Here is a 14,946-nt window from a genome sequence, read left to right as displayed (position 1 = left end):
ATGGTCGCCATGACAACCACGAGGTGTTTTTGTGATGCCTCCATTTCTGAAAATGTTCAGGGCCCTAACCTGTACAACTGTACCAAGTTTCATGTCACCTCAAATTTTGCACATATCACCTGGACTATGATAATATAAAGTGTTATTCATTTCTATAGCTCACATTTAAAAATAAAAATTATCATGCAAAGTGTTGAAAATTAAAATCAGAGTAAAAGAAAAATTAAAAGTACCACCCCCCACCGCCCCAAAAAAAGAAAAAAGATTGAGGAATAAAATGCAGATTAGATCATTATATATGCACATACTAATTAAGCAAGTGTAGCTAAAATCACCCCAATAAGATTTAAAACAGATTCAATCAAATCAAAATGTTTATTTTGATATGCTTTAAGGAAACTCCTCAGCTGTGATTGGATGGGGGGAAATTGGGTTAGTTTTCTTTGCTTTTGTGCAGGTTTTTAGAGGACTGTAGGCTGGACATGTTTATGGGACCTGGCAACCCTGATGCTGGCAAAAAAAAGCCTATGATGCAACTAACCTTGCAAACTTTGGCAATTTCAAGAGCATTAGACTGTACCTTGTAAACACAATCCGTCTCTGTGGACAGATATGAACCTGTGCATCAATTCCAGACGGTTACATAAAACCAGGCAGTCAGATTAGAGCTAGCCAGATTGAGAAAGCTCTCGGAAAGTTTGCATGCAATGTGTCTCGTGTGTGTGTGTGTGTGTGTGTGTGTTACCGGGTCCGCGGCGGCCAGCTGACAGCGCTGCACCAGGCTGCTGAAGGTGGTCTTGACGATCATGTGTTCGGCGGGGATTTCCTTCTGCTCCACATGCTCGGCAGGAAGCTGCTGTAAGGACTAGAACACACACACACAGTTAATATGATGAAAAACACAAACTCATCAGACGGACTCTGACATCATGACCTCTGACCTGTATGTTGGGCTCCTGCGGAGCTCCGGGCGGCACCTGGACCCGGTCACCCATCACCGGCGCTGTGATTGGAGCAGGGGGAGTGTAGTTCTCTGGCAGCTGAACCACACACACACACACACACACAGTTTAATGACTCTCGAGGTATAATATAACAAACAGCAGCTATTTTAAAATATAACAAGGAAAATTCATGCATGCAATAATAAATAATGCATGCAACATGTGTAACTTATTTTACTGGAAACATTTACTGTTTTATATTTTTGTGAACATATTTTAACATTAAGGCCAGGTTTCACAGACAGGGCTTAGACTAAGCCAGGATTAGGCCATAGTTCAATTAAGTCATTTTTATAAACAGGCCTTAGAAAAAAAACATTACTGGTGTGCATCTCGAGACAAAATAAAGGCACTGATATATTTTAAGATCAGTCAGTGCAACTTTCTTTCAGCTGAAACAGGTCAGACTTACATTTTAGTCTGGGACTAGGCTTAAACCTTGTCTGTGTCACAGAATTTCATATGACAAACAGCAGTTATTTATTTTAATACATAACAATAAAAAGTCAATATTTCATGGAAAATGTGTAAATAATTTTACTGGAAACATTTATTGAACATTTAAATATTTAAAGTCATTTATTTCAGGGTTTTTATGCAATCACAGAATTTATTTAATATGCTATATTTGTAAATGATTTCACTGGAAACATTTTTTTATACTTTGGAGAATATATTTCAACATTTAAAGTACATCAGGGTTTTCATGCAATCACTGGATTGCAATATGACATTTGATATGATGACTCAATGCAACTGTGTGCAATATTTGTGAATAAACAATTTTTTGCAGACAGATGAGATAAAGTAGCACTCATCTTATTTCTTATTGAAGCTCAGATAATAGATCATGGCGCTTGCAATGCCAAAGTCATGGGTTCGATTCCCGGTGAATGCATGAACTTATATCTTAAATACGAAGCGAGTTGCTTTGAATTAAAGCATATATGTGAATGTTTATTTGGTAGAAACGTGCAGAACGGGGCCAGATTGAGAAGCAGCTCCAGCATCATGTCAGTGGAAAACAGGTCATATTGTTTCCTGTTAAATGCATCATTATTAGTAACATCATTATGCAAATTCTAAATACCTTTTTCTTGCGTTGTCCTGTGCGTACAGCTGGAGGGTCGTTCCACCCGTCCTGAACTGAAGAGACAATATTCACACAATCACAGCAGATCAGTCACCAAAACTTATATTTGCTTTTAAATAGAAACATGCATCAATACAGCAGCACCAAAACATACCTGGACACTCAAGTCACAGTTAGAAATGTCTGGATGTCATTGCATCTTTACAGACGTTTGTGAGAGTGATTTAAGTGTCTCTGTAGCTTCTCTATCTGTCTGACTTACACTAGCATTCAAAAGTTTAGGGGTCAGTAAGATTCTGCAAGATTTCTATTTCAAATAAATGCTGTTCTTTTGAAATTTCTATTCATCTGTGAATCCTGAAAAATAAAATGCATCACGGTTTCCACAAAAATATTGTGCAGCACAACTGTTTTCAGCATTGATAATAATCAGAAATGTTTCTTGAGCAGCAAATCAGCATATTAGAATGATTTCTGAAGATCATGTGACACTGAAGACTGCAGTAATGATGCTGAAAATACAGCTGTGCATCACAGAAATAAATTACAGTTTAACAGATATTCACATAGAAAACAGCTGTTTTATATTGTAATAATATTTTTTTAAATAATAGTAATTTTTATTTTATTTTAATTATTTTATTTTATTTTTCTTCTAAAAATATGTATTTATAAATATTTTATAATATTTAATATTTTTTAAATATTGAAATATTTATTTTAAACATTTGATAAAATATAATTTAAAAAAATCAGTAATTTTTATTTTATAGTATTTTTGATCAAATAAATGCAGCTTTGGTGAGCAGAAGAGACTTCTTTCAAAAACATTTAAAAAAAATCTTACCAACCCTTTTAAACTTTTGAACATTAGTATAGTCACTTCTTAGTCTGTTTATATCATTATATAATGCAAAACTCACAAAGCAAAGTTCTAATCAGCATTGAGAGGTCACACAAACATTATTACCCATGAATCTCAAAGAGATCACACAGGAAGCACAACATGATCAGTGTGTGAATATGCAAATGATCAGTCAGCATTAAATATTAGAAGAGCCAAGTTTGGACTGCTGCTGTCCCTCTTAAACACACACACACACACACACACACACACACACACACACAGACACCCCCACACACGCACACCTCTCTCCCTGTCACCTTCTTCTGTGTGGCACATCAGCCATGGGAAATATCCTGGAAATCAAACAGCAGATCAATATAAATACACATATGAGACACGGCTGTGTTCAGCGGTTCCTCCAGACGTCTGCAGGTACCTGTCGGAGGTGCCGGGACTCCGGCCCCACTGAAGCTCTTGGCCGCTGGGGCTCCGGGGCCACCCTGAGGATACCCGGCTCCGAGAGCAGGATAGGCCCCGCCGGGAGCCTGTGTGTGAGGAGCGGCTGGAAACAAGGGCACCGGGCCGCCCGGCAGAGACGTGGGCGAGATGAAGCCTGGGGCTGGCGGAGTGGGCATCATGGGGCCCGGGGGAGAGGAGGGCGGCACTGAGGGCCCCGACAGGCTAGAGGAGGGCATCGACGGGCCACACATGAAACCCATCGGAGCTCCGAGAGATCCAGACTGAGCAAACTGCTGAGACAGAGCAAACCCTGCAGGAAACAAACAAACATCACAGGCAAACAGTTAAAGTGTGAGGGTGCATAAAAATCTAAATATTGAGAAAATCACCTTTAAAGTTGTCCAAATTAAGTTTTTAGCAATGTTCTTACTAATCAAAAATTGTGTTTTGATATATTTATGGTATAAAATGTACAAAAAATCATGATCTTTACTTAATATCCTAATGATTTTTGTCATAAAAGGGAAAATGGATAATTTTGAGCCATACAATGTATTGTTGGCTATTGCTACAAATATACCTGTGCTGCTTATGACTGCTTTTGTGCTCCAGGGTCACATTTTTTTTTAGCTAATAATACACTATTGTTTGGTGTGTAGGTGGGCAACATGGCCAAAAAAATTAATTATCACAATATGATCAATATGTATAACGATGATTTTATCAATGGGGAAGGAAATGCTTCCACATGTTTGTTAGACCTTGAGATTGAATGTAAACATCACTTAAGTAGCTGCTTTCTTAAATTTAATCTAAATTTAATTCTAAATTAATTTACTTTTGAATTCTAAATTTTCTGTTTTATTTTTTCTAGATTCTGACTTAATACAAATTTATCATCAAAATGGTGTTTAATAAAATTAATTAATAAATCAAACAATTTAATCAATCTTTTAAAACGTAAATTTAAAATATAACAATTATACATCAATTTGCGCATCATAGTATATTTATTTACTTCTACTACTATTTATTTCGTACATATTCGGTTTCTACTTTTTATCTTTTAATTCAATTAATCACTATTCTACTTAGGTATATTATTTTAGTACATTATAACTGTAATTTGTATTATATTGCAAACTGTAAATGATTTTATTTCTATTCATTATTTTTATTCTTTAACTTTAAAATTTTTTTATTTTTATGTACCGGAGTAGTGACAAATAAAAAAATTATTTAATTAATTTACAACAAAACACTGCACTTTTGTTTGTCGTCAAATAAGACGCTGCACAACAGAACTGTGTAAATTCAAACATGGATGAAAAAATATCTTGGTTGTATGATATTTCATTAGTATAAAACACAGTTAGAAATGTTTCTTGAGCAGCAAATCAGCATATAATAATCATTTCTGAAGGATCATGTGACACTAAGGTCGACCGAATGATCGGTTTACTGAAAGTTTGAAGCAGTTGTATAATAAAAGCTGTAGAAGTATTGCTCCTCGTTAGAGAGTGTTAATGTCACACTCGAACGTGCATTTCTTTCCATTTTGAAGTTGCATCTTTGTTAATATTATTTGGAGGCTTCACTCTCTGTCCTTTCATCTCTCAAACAGACGCACTTCATGTACTTTCTCTTTTGTTGATGCTATTTCTGGAGAGGAACTGAAACCAATGTGTTCAGACAGCCAGACAAATACACATCTTACTCGCACCTTATAGTCATCAGTTATACTTCTCTCCTATCCATATAAGGTAACGTATAAATCTTGATTGGCTAATGCTGCTTGTACTGTATATCTACCTGAATAAACTTAAGAATGCGTTGGTAGTGCATCAACTCTCTGTTTCTGTTCATTCATTCTCCCAGGCCTGATGATTAGTTAATGAACTGTGAACTTTAATGATCAAAAATACAACTAATATTTAATATGAATACTTTTAGACCATTTTAAAAGTATGGTTCGGTACTGTTTTTTCTTTTTTAATAAAGGTTCAGCACTGTTTCAGTTTTCAGTTGATGTAGTCCAACCTAGGGCTGAGCAAAAATTCATATCTCGGTATTTTTTGGCTGATTTGCGGTATATTTCTCTGTATTTTATATTTATATTAAACAATCAAAGTGAATGTGAGCATGTAGGCATATATTATGTGCAAAAAAGGGTTAAAATCACATTACATTCTAACATTGTAACATTGCAATCTAAAAACAAAAATAATGCTTTTAAAGCAGAAGTTAAATTGATTAAACTAAAAATGAAATCAATAAAAAAAAAAAAGCACAGACTATTTGAGTAAAAAGGCTATTTTGATTACCCCATTACACTTTACAGTTAGTGCTATCTAGGTATGCATCGATCCGATACTCATGATCGGTATCGGCTCCGATACTGGCGTTGAGACGAGACCGATCCAAAACCGATATTGTGCGTATAGTATTCTGTGTTATTGTTAAGCCCCACGAAAGCACAAAAACATTATAAAGCACCATAAAGTCCAAGTGTTCTGAAGCCGTTCCATAGTTTAATGTGAGGTACAGATGAATATTTAAGTCCTTAAATTCAAGTTCATGTAAACTCTTCTCTCCGCTGCGTCTGTCTGTCATCCTCAGAGCGCAAAATAACTAAAATTTAAAACTGTTAAAAGAAAAGGCTCAATAAACCATCACACAGATTTAATAACATCTCTATCCTTTGTGCTGTGAACTTCTCTATCCGGAGCTGCGCTGTGATCATTTGTGCCGCTCTCTAGTGGAGCTTTTCGCAATGAAAGATTATTTATAGCGTTATATTGTTCTGTCCTATCAAGGCTATTAATAATCTAAAGTATAGCACAGTAATGGAGGCAGCAACATATGAAAGATAGGACTCTTCTATCATATGTTGCTGCCTTTATTACTGTGCTATAGGCTACATTTAAAAGAAATGTCTTGTATAATGTTTAATACATTTACTTGTTTTCATTAATGTATTTAACAACAATACAAAGAGCAATGTGTAACATTTTACACATACTCATTTTTATTTGTTCCCCACTAAATAATGTTATGTTTAGATTTTATAAGATTGTACACTCATGATTTTTCTAGAATAACTTTTGCTGCTAAATTATCCTCTAACCTAGTATTTTGTCATAGATTATGAACGGGCCTGTTCACACCTGGTCATTTCATGATCGGATCTCTATCTGATTTGTTCAAATGTTTCCATTTACACTTGGCCACAGTCGCAAAACAGATATAAATCCAATCTTCAATTCTCGCTATATTTAAATGTAACGTGTAAGTTCACGTCAAAGAAATCAAAAGATTTGCGTTGCATTTTATTAATTATCAGCTCATTTCAAGATCAACGACCGCAGTAGGAGAGCGCGCGGCATCAGCGCTGGAAAGATAAGTTTGTCTTACTGCTTTTAATGAAGATGAGTGTGTTGACCATCTGCTCGTCTGCTTGCTCAAGAGATGCTCAGCTACTCGTCATATATAGTCATATATAGCTTATAACACGGTCTCACACGTTTATTATTTTTTACATTTTGGGAGAAGTAAAATTTACATATGTGGTTTCAACACACAGATGCATTTAGACATGTCCAGTTTCGTCTGGAACGCGGCCCAGAACACCTCCTGAAGTGGATTTATATTACAAAACGCATGAAGTGACCAGGTGTAAACAGCCCCTATATATTCCTTCATGTTATTTTTCATTAAAATGAAGTTGTCTAGTACATTGTGTTTAACACACAAAAGAGTGACACATAAGTATAGAAATTCTACATTGATTTAAAAAAAAAAAAAAGAAAAAACTGCGCTCAGATTGGATCGGAATTGGCCGATACTCAGAATTTTCTGGATCGGATCGGATCTGAAAAAATGGTATCGTTGCATCCCTAGTGCTATCATACACATACACTTACTTGTAGGTTTAAAATTCTACATATGTCACATTTATTGTCCAACTACAAATATTTCAGCAAAATGTATATATTTAGCTCGTTCTAAATGAAGTCTGTGAAGTTTAGCGGAGAATCGCAAAGCAAAAGCTCATGCACTTCTGAGAGCAAAATAGAAATATTTCCATGGCTTTCTAACATTTACAGATGGAGAATATACCTGTGCAATGTAAGTTATGCATTAAGGAAAATTCAACCCAGCCCTAATTCAACCTAGTTATCGGTATCTGTAAAAATCGGTGAAGACTGCAGTAACGATGCTGAAAATGTAACAGCAAAAAATTACATTTCAACAGATATTCACATAGAAAACCGCTATTTTAAATTGTAAAAATATTTCACAATTTTGTATTGTATTTTTGATCAAATAAACGCAGCTTTGTTGAGCAGAAGAGACTTCTTTTAAGAATCTCACCGACCCCAAACGTTGGAACAGTAGTGTGTACATCAGCATTTGAATGATTGGTGTATGTTATGAATGATATTTGATTGACAGGTACCCGGGGCTGTGGCAGGGTGTTGTGGGTAGACGGGTCTGAGGCTCGGCCGTGGAGCTCCAGCAGCAGGATCGGGCCGCAGCTGAGGAGTGAAGAGACGGGGCATCATCTGCTGCGCGAGCTGGGGCATCGGAGGAGGAGCTGCGGATCCGTACGGCCCCTGAACACACATTACAGCTCATCAACACACACACAACACCTACATAACCGCTGGATTACTAGTTAACCTCATCCACTATATGATATGAGCTATAAGGTACAGCTATTAGCAGTTATTACAGTGCTGCTGACTAAAACTACTAAACATTTGACATGAAGCTGAAATAAAATAAAACATAAATATCAGATGAAAAACTATTATTCAAATTTAAAAAATTTAGATGAAATGAGAACTGAAATATATTTTTAAGATGAAATACTAAAATTACTCAAACTGAAACAAAAATAGTTAAACAGAAATTACAGACACACATACATATATATATAATATATATGTGTCACTGGTTAATCATTCGCAATCAAACTATAACCTTATTCTGCTTCAACACAAACACTTTACGAAACACGCAGATGTCGAATGAGAACGCACTGTGTGTCTGCTCTTTGCACAGAGGGGAATCTCGTCTGGTTTACAATGTATGCCAGCCACGACTTACACAACATCCAAAAACAGATGCGCAATTTCATCAAGGCCATCAGAAAGCAAATAATCTCTGCTGATCATCAGGACAGCGTGAACTTCATTAATCACAGACAGACAGAGATGAAAGACAGCACTGGCATTCAAGCATTGTTAAACACACACACATATGTTCGTTTTTGTGAAAAGTGGGGACTCTCCATAGGCGTAATGGTTTTTATACTGTACTTACTGTATGTGCTATTGCTCTACACCAACCCTACACCTAAACCTACCCCTTACAGGAGGCTGTGCATTTCAACTTTCCCCAAAAAACCTCACTCTGAGTGATTTATAAGCGTTTTGAAAAGTGGGGACATGGGTCAATGTCCTGAGATGTCACCTTCACCTTGTAATACCTGCCATACCTTTGTTATTATACACATCTATGTCCTGACTTTTCACAAAAACGCACACACACACACACACACACACACACACACACATTGTGGGGACATTCCAAAATGTTTTTTTAGTTTTTTTTTACTTTATTTACACTCATGATGTCATGATAACTTCCACACAACAACAAACAAACAACACTCCTTCATGGGTACATACATAAATATTTTTCCACAAAGTATAATACAAAAAGTAAAATAAATTATCATTCTTACTTAACGTGATGTATACTGTGACTACAAATACACAGAAACAGACTCCACTGAATAAGTAGGGAAGTATTTGTCCTCTTTCTTTTGTGAAATAGTGGTTCACATTGCTTTATTTCTGTGGGAGTAATTTTCAATCCTGATAAATTAATTCATTATGATCGATGTATCACTTAATAGGCTATCGTAAAACATTGATGCTTTTGGATTTAAATCTAACAAAGCATGCAAACAAACCGCTTTTATCATGTTCGTTTTGTGATCGCTATATTTCTAGTGACTTATTTCCGATTAGTTTTCTGATAACTTCTCTTTGTTGATGAAATGATGGGGTCGCGTGACGTTGTTCCAGAGAGGCGTGTGAAGGGCGGGTTTTAGTGAAGCACAGCGGAGCTTCTGGACCGACGGTGGAAACGCATCGTGATTTTGGGCTCGGTGCTACAGGTCCGAGGCTATTAGCCCCGCCCGGCCCGTTTAAAGCACTGGCCCGCACTGACCCTCACTGGCTCGCACTGGCCCGCACTGGCTCGCACTGACCCGCACTGGCTCGCACTGGCCCGCACTGGCTCGCACTGACCCGCACTGGCTCGCACTGACCCGCACTGGCTCGCACTGACCCGCACTGGCCCGCACTGACCCGCACTGGCTCGCACTGGCTCGCACTGGCCCGCACTGGCCCGCACTGGCCCACACTGGCTCGCACTGGCCCACACTGGCTCGCACTGGCTCGCACTGGCTCAAGACTGGCCCGCACTGGCCGCACTGGCTCGCAAGACTGGCCCACACTGGCTCGCACTGGCCCACACTGGCTCGCACTGGCTCGCACTGGCTCGCACTGGCCCGCACTGGCCCGCACTGACCCGACAGTGGAAAAGCGGCTACTGAGTTCTTGTTGGGGGAGGCTGCTGGAGCCACAGACGAGTAATCGCTTTTTTTGCTGCTGCTAGTACAATCCTGAGTAAATATTTATTCCTATTATTAACTGAATCTGGTATACTGCCAAGAAATAAAATATAAGCTGTTTTTTCTATCTCAATTTCCAAGATTTTCTCCATGCTAGAAAGTATTTCTGACCAAAACAGATTTAAGACTGGACAAGACCAGAAAACATGTACATGATCAGCCAATAATGTCCCACACTGCCTCTGATCTGTCATTCCTTTTTGTTTTGCTTTCACTTTGGGCGTAATAAAGAAACGGATTGTATTTTCCCAACAAAATTCCCTTAAAGGGGTCATATAATGGTACATGCACTTTTACAAGTTGATTGTACTGAAATGTGTGTTAGCAGAGCCTGTACACAACCATCATAAAATGATAAAAATCCATCCAGTGTTTTTTTTTTTTAATCTCCTTATTTGTTTTACCCTGTCTCAAATCAAGCCGTTCGACCGTGTGACGCCACACGGTCGGACGCCCCTCCCACGATGGTTGATTGACAGCAGTGTTTCAACACAGACCCGCCCTTGCTCGTGAGCGAGCTGTCAATCATAGTCCGCGTCATTGTTGATATACGCTGGAGCTGTCTATGAGCAGAATGGCGTCTAAGCGATTGTGGTGTTCTGTTCTCGGTGCAATAATGAACACAGCAGTCATTTTGATGTTCCTAAGTCCGAACCGCTGAAGACACAGTGGCTGAGTTTTGCTTTTGAAGGGAATATTCCCCACGAGCAACGTCAATGTTTTCATGTTTGCGCGAATCATTTTTCACCAGACTGCTTTATAAATGAAGGTCAGTATAAAGCTGGTTTTGCTAAGAAGCTGCTCCTGAAAAAAGAATCGGTACCAACTATTCGTGTTCCTGCTGAACCTCCAGAAGAAGCGAGTGTAACGCTTAATTAACCTTTATATTAATCTTTGCAAATCGCTAGCACGCTTCACGATGTATGTGGCTAATGTTTACATTCAGGGTACATGCATGTTTTCTATTTACGACGTTCTCAATATAATGAATAATCCCACGTTTATAATGAACAAAACGTTACGGTTGCACAGTATCCTCAGAGACTCCCGCTGCCATTCTTCAAAATATACCCTCAACTGTTGTCAAGGCAACACTCCACGTGTGTTGTGTCAAAAACGCCCCACAGAACAGAGGGGCGGGGCGAGCAAAGCTCACTAGCATTTAAAAACACACGCACTAAAACGGTGTGCTGAAAACAGAGCTGTTTTTGAGCAGGTAAAATGAGTGTTTTCTTACAATACTAATGAGAATTTTTAATTAAAGTATATTACAAACTTTCAATTTAGACCCTAAAGAATCATATTAGCTTGTGCAAAAATGGCATTATATGACCCCTTTAAAGCCCTGGAATGACTAGTCACACACTGTGAAGGCCATAAATTCAGCCATTCTTCAGCTGGCATACAAATCTGCATTTCCTTTTCCCACTTTTCTTTGATATACTCTGTTGAATGGCCTTTAATATCTTCAATGCAGGTATATAACTCAGATATTAATCGTTTTTCACCAGTATTTGTATTATACACTTTAATAAATGTATTTATCAAAGGGGAATAATCATTTGTTACTCTTCTGATTTTCGTGTCATAATAGTGTCTAACTTGTAAAAACCTATAAAAATCCTGTTTTTCCAGACCAAATTTGATCATTCAGTTCTGAAAATCCTGAATTTCCCCCTTTGATATAATAGAGCAGTAAGCAGTTACTCCTTTTTGTGCCCAACTTTGAAGGGCGTAATGGTTTTCATACTGTACGAACTGTATTTTCTATCGCCCTACACCTAAACCTACCCCTTACAGGAAACTACTGGCATTTTTACTTTCTCCAAAAAACTCATTCTGTATGATTTATAAGCCTTTTGAAATATGGGCACATGGGGTAATGTCCTCATAAATCACCTTCTCCTTGTAATACCGGTCATACCCGTGTCATTAAACAAATCTATGTCCTCATGTCACAAAAACGTGCACACACACAGGTCAAATCCAAACACACACACACAGAGAGATCATGTGCGTCTCACCCGTGTGTGTGCTGCAGGAATGTGTGTGTGTGTGGATTTGACCTGCGTGTGTGCTGCAGGAGTGTGTGTGTGTTTGTGTGAGCTGCGTCTCACCTGTGTGTGTGCTGCAGGAGTGTGTGTGTCTGTGTGTGAGCTGCGTCTCACCTGTGTGTGTGCTGCAGGAGTGTGTGTGTTTTCTGGTGCTTTAGCGCCTCCTGCTGGCGCAGACGGCTGCAGTCTCTGCAGGATCTCACCCTTTGCATGTGTCAGTCGCTCTCTCAACATCCCAACACCAGCCTAGACCACAAACACACACACACACAGAACATACTTATCACCCACATCACTGTAAATATCTTTATTATATTAAATTATACATTTTCAAATAGCAATAATACTACTATACTGTAAAATACAATGCAAGTATTTAATAATTATAATAATTGTTATTATTATTATAAATTATTTATACATTTCATTTTATTATAATTTTTTAATTAAATAAATTAAGAAACATTAGCATTTAAATGACTAAATGTAAATAATAATAATATTACACTGTAAAAATAATATTTTATTATACTACATTATATAACAAATAAGTTACTATAGCAATAATATTGCATTATAAAACAACAACCATTTAATCATTTAAATATTTTTATTTTATTAAATCATAAAATTTAAAATAGCAATTCTACTATACTGTAAAATACAATGCAGTATTTAATTATAATAATGATTATTATAATTTACATATTTCATTTTATTTTATTAAAAATTTTAAAAATTAAATTAATAAAGAAACATTAGCATTTAAATGACTAAATGTAAATAATAATAATATTACACTGTAAAAATAATATTATTTAACTAAATTATAAAACAAATAAATTACTATAGCAATAATATTGCATTATATATAAAAAAATAATAATAATAATAATAACAACAAAAATCATTTAATCATTTAAATATTTTTTAATTAAATCATAAAATTTAAAATAGCAATAATTCTACTACACTGTATTATAGAGTTATAACAATATTTTAATTAAATTAAAATCAATAAATAAATATATTACTATTTCAATAATAATATTGCAATCTAAAATTAAAATTATTATTATTATTATATTATTTCTTTATTTGATTAAATAATACAAATAAAATAGCAATAATTCTATTGTGCTGAAAAATAAAAACTAAGCATTTAATAACAATAAAAATATTAATAATACTAATAATTTAACCAAACAACAAAAAATAACAATACTAATTTATTTTGTTGAAAAAAACAAACCAAATTCTATTGTGGACAACAGTTGCTTTATAAGTGCTTCTTCCCACTACATGTTTCTAAGGATGAGTGATGCATGTTGCTTTCCCAAATGTACATTTTAAGCAACTCCAACCCACAACACAGATGCTGGAGCTGGAGACGATGGAGCAGCATTTACTGTGAACCACTGGAAGTCATGAGCTGCTCACATGTAAATCAGCATTGTTAATATATAAATGTGTGTGTTAGTGTGTGCACCTGGTCAGGGCTGTCTGGCAGGTAGCTGAGCGCTGAACCCAAGCTGCCCTGTGATGCTAGTACGCTGGAGTACTGGATGAGCTTCTCCGTCAGCACTGAGCTCTGAACACAAACCTCGCTGTTACGCAGACGCTCGATCGACTTGCGCAGGATCATCACCTTCTCCACCAGATCCTGCAGACGCACGTGAACACAGACGTCAGCACACGACAGAATCGCTCAATATAAGCATGAAAGAGTGAGTGTGTGTGACCTCCAGCGCCAGCGGAGAAGAACAGTCTCTCTGCGCCGTCCAGCACTCCACCAGACGCTCGATGTTCCCGAGCAGATGAAGCACAGACAGGCCTGCAGACAGCGCTTCTCTGTGCCTTCAGCCTGCAGACGAGCACCCAGAGTATCTACACACACACACACACACACACACACACAGAGAGAGAGCTGTCAATCACTCCAGACTCTGAGCTCTGATTGGACGAGCTGCATTCAGAGCTCTTATATTCTGTACTAATGCAGAAACGTGTTTGTCAACACTCAACAGTAGTAGACTGAATCAGACTGGTGCTGTTCTCACCGCAGAGAGGAGCGAACTCCTCGGGGTTAGCGTAGGTCAGCAGAGCCGCTAGCGCCTCCTTCCAGTTCTCCAGCTCACAGCTCTGGACGATATCACGCCAGTTCTGCATCACCACTGACGAGATCAGCTGACCAGGAAAAACAAATCATTAATACATAATAATAATAATAATAATAATAATAATAATAATAATAATAATAATAATAATAATAAAAATAATAATTTAAAGAAAAACTAACTAATAAAAACAACAACAATAATAATACTGATTAATAAGAAATTGCTACAAATAATAACAATAATATTAATAATGATAATTATTGATAATAACTAAGACTAATAATAACAATAAGAAGAATACTAATAACAATTATATTTTAATAACAACAACAACAATTATTATTATTTAAATAATAATAAGACTAATAACAAAAATAATTAATTGTTATTTAACAACTCTAACACTAACCCAATATTTTAATAAGAATTTAATAAGAATAATGATTAAACAAAAGTAATAATTATTATTAGTTAATATTAAGTATTATTTTTTATTGTATTTTTATTATTATTATCATTGTTGCTATTATTTTAATTATTATTGCTGTTGTTATTAGTATTATTAGTAGTAGTATTGTCCTTATCTTATTGTTGTTATTAGTCGCCTTATAATCAATAATAATCATCATACAATAATAATAATAATAATAATAATAACAA

At 36.4% G+C, this 14,946-nt stretch overlaps 1 protein-coding gene across 1 annotated transcript in view; it reads right to left on the bottom strand.

Annotated features, from left to right (window-relative positions):
- Positions 1-14,946, bottom strand: part of sec31b (SEC31 homolog B, COPII coat complex component) — a 37,455-nt gene that overhangs the window by 7,533 nt on the left and 14,976 nt on the right. The window contains 11 exon segments of the mRNA XM_058793599.1: positions 746-865; positions 942-1,040; positions 2,095-2,150; positions 3,247-3,297; positions 3,381-3,713; positions 7,863-8,019; positions 12,281-12,412; positions 13,656-13,829; positions 13,909-13,979; positions 13,982-14,053; positions 14,227-14,353. Of these exon segments, the coding sequence (XP_058649582.1) occupies positions 746-865; positions 942-1,040; positions 2,095-2,150; positions 3,247-3,297; positions 3,381-3,713; positions 7,863-8,019; positions 12,281-12,412; positions 13,656-13,829; positions 13,909-13,979; positions 13,982-14,053; positions 14,227-14,353 (1,392 nt within the window).

This window comes from Onychostoma macrolepis, chromosome 12, assembly GCF_012432095.1.
Source record: "Onychostoma macrolepis isolate SWU-2019 chromosome 12, ASM1243209v1, whole genome shotgun sequence".
NCBI classification, from domain to species: domain Eukaryota; kingdom Metazoa; phylum Chordata; class Actinopteri; order Cypriniformes; family Cyprinidae; genus Onychostoma; species Onychostoma macrolepis.
This window is presented reverse-complemented; position numbering and strand designations above follow the sequence as displayed.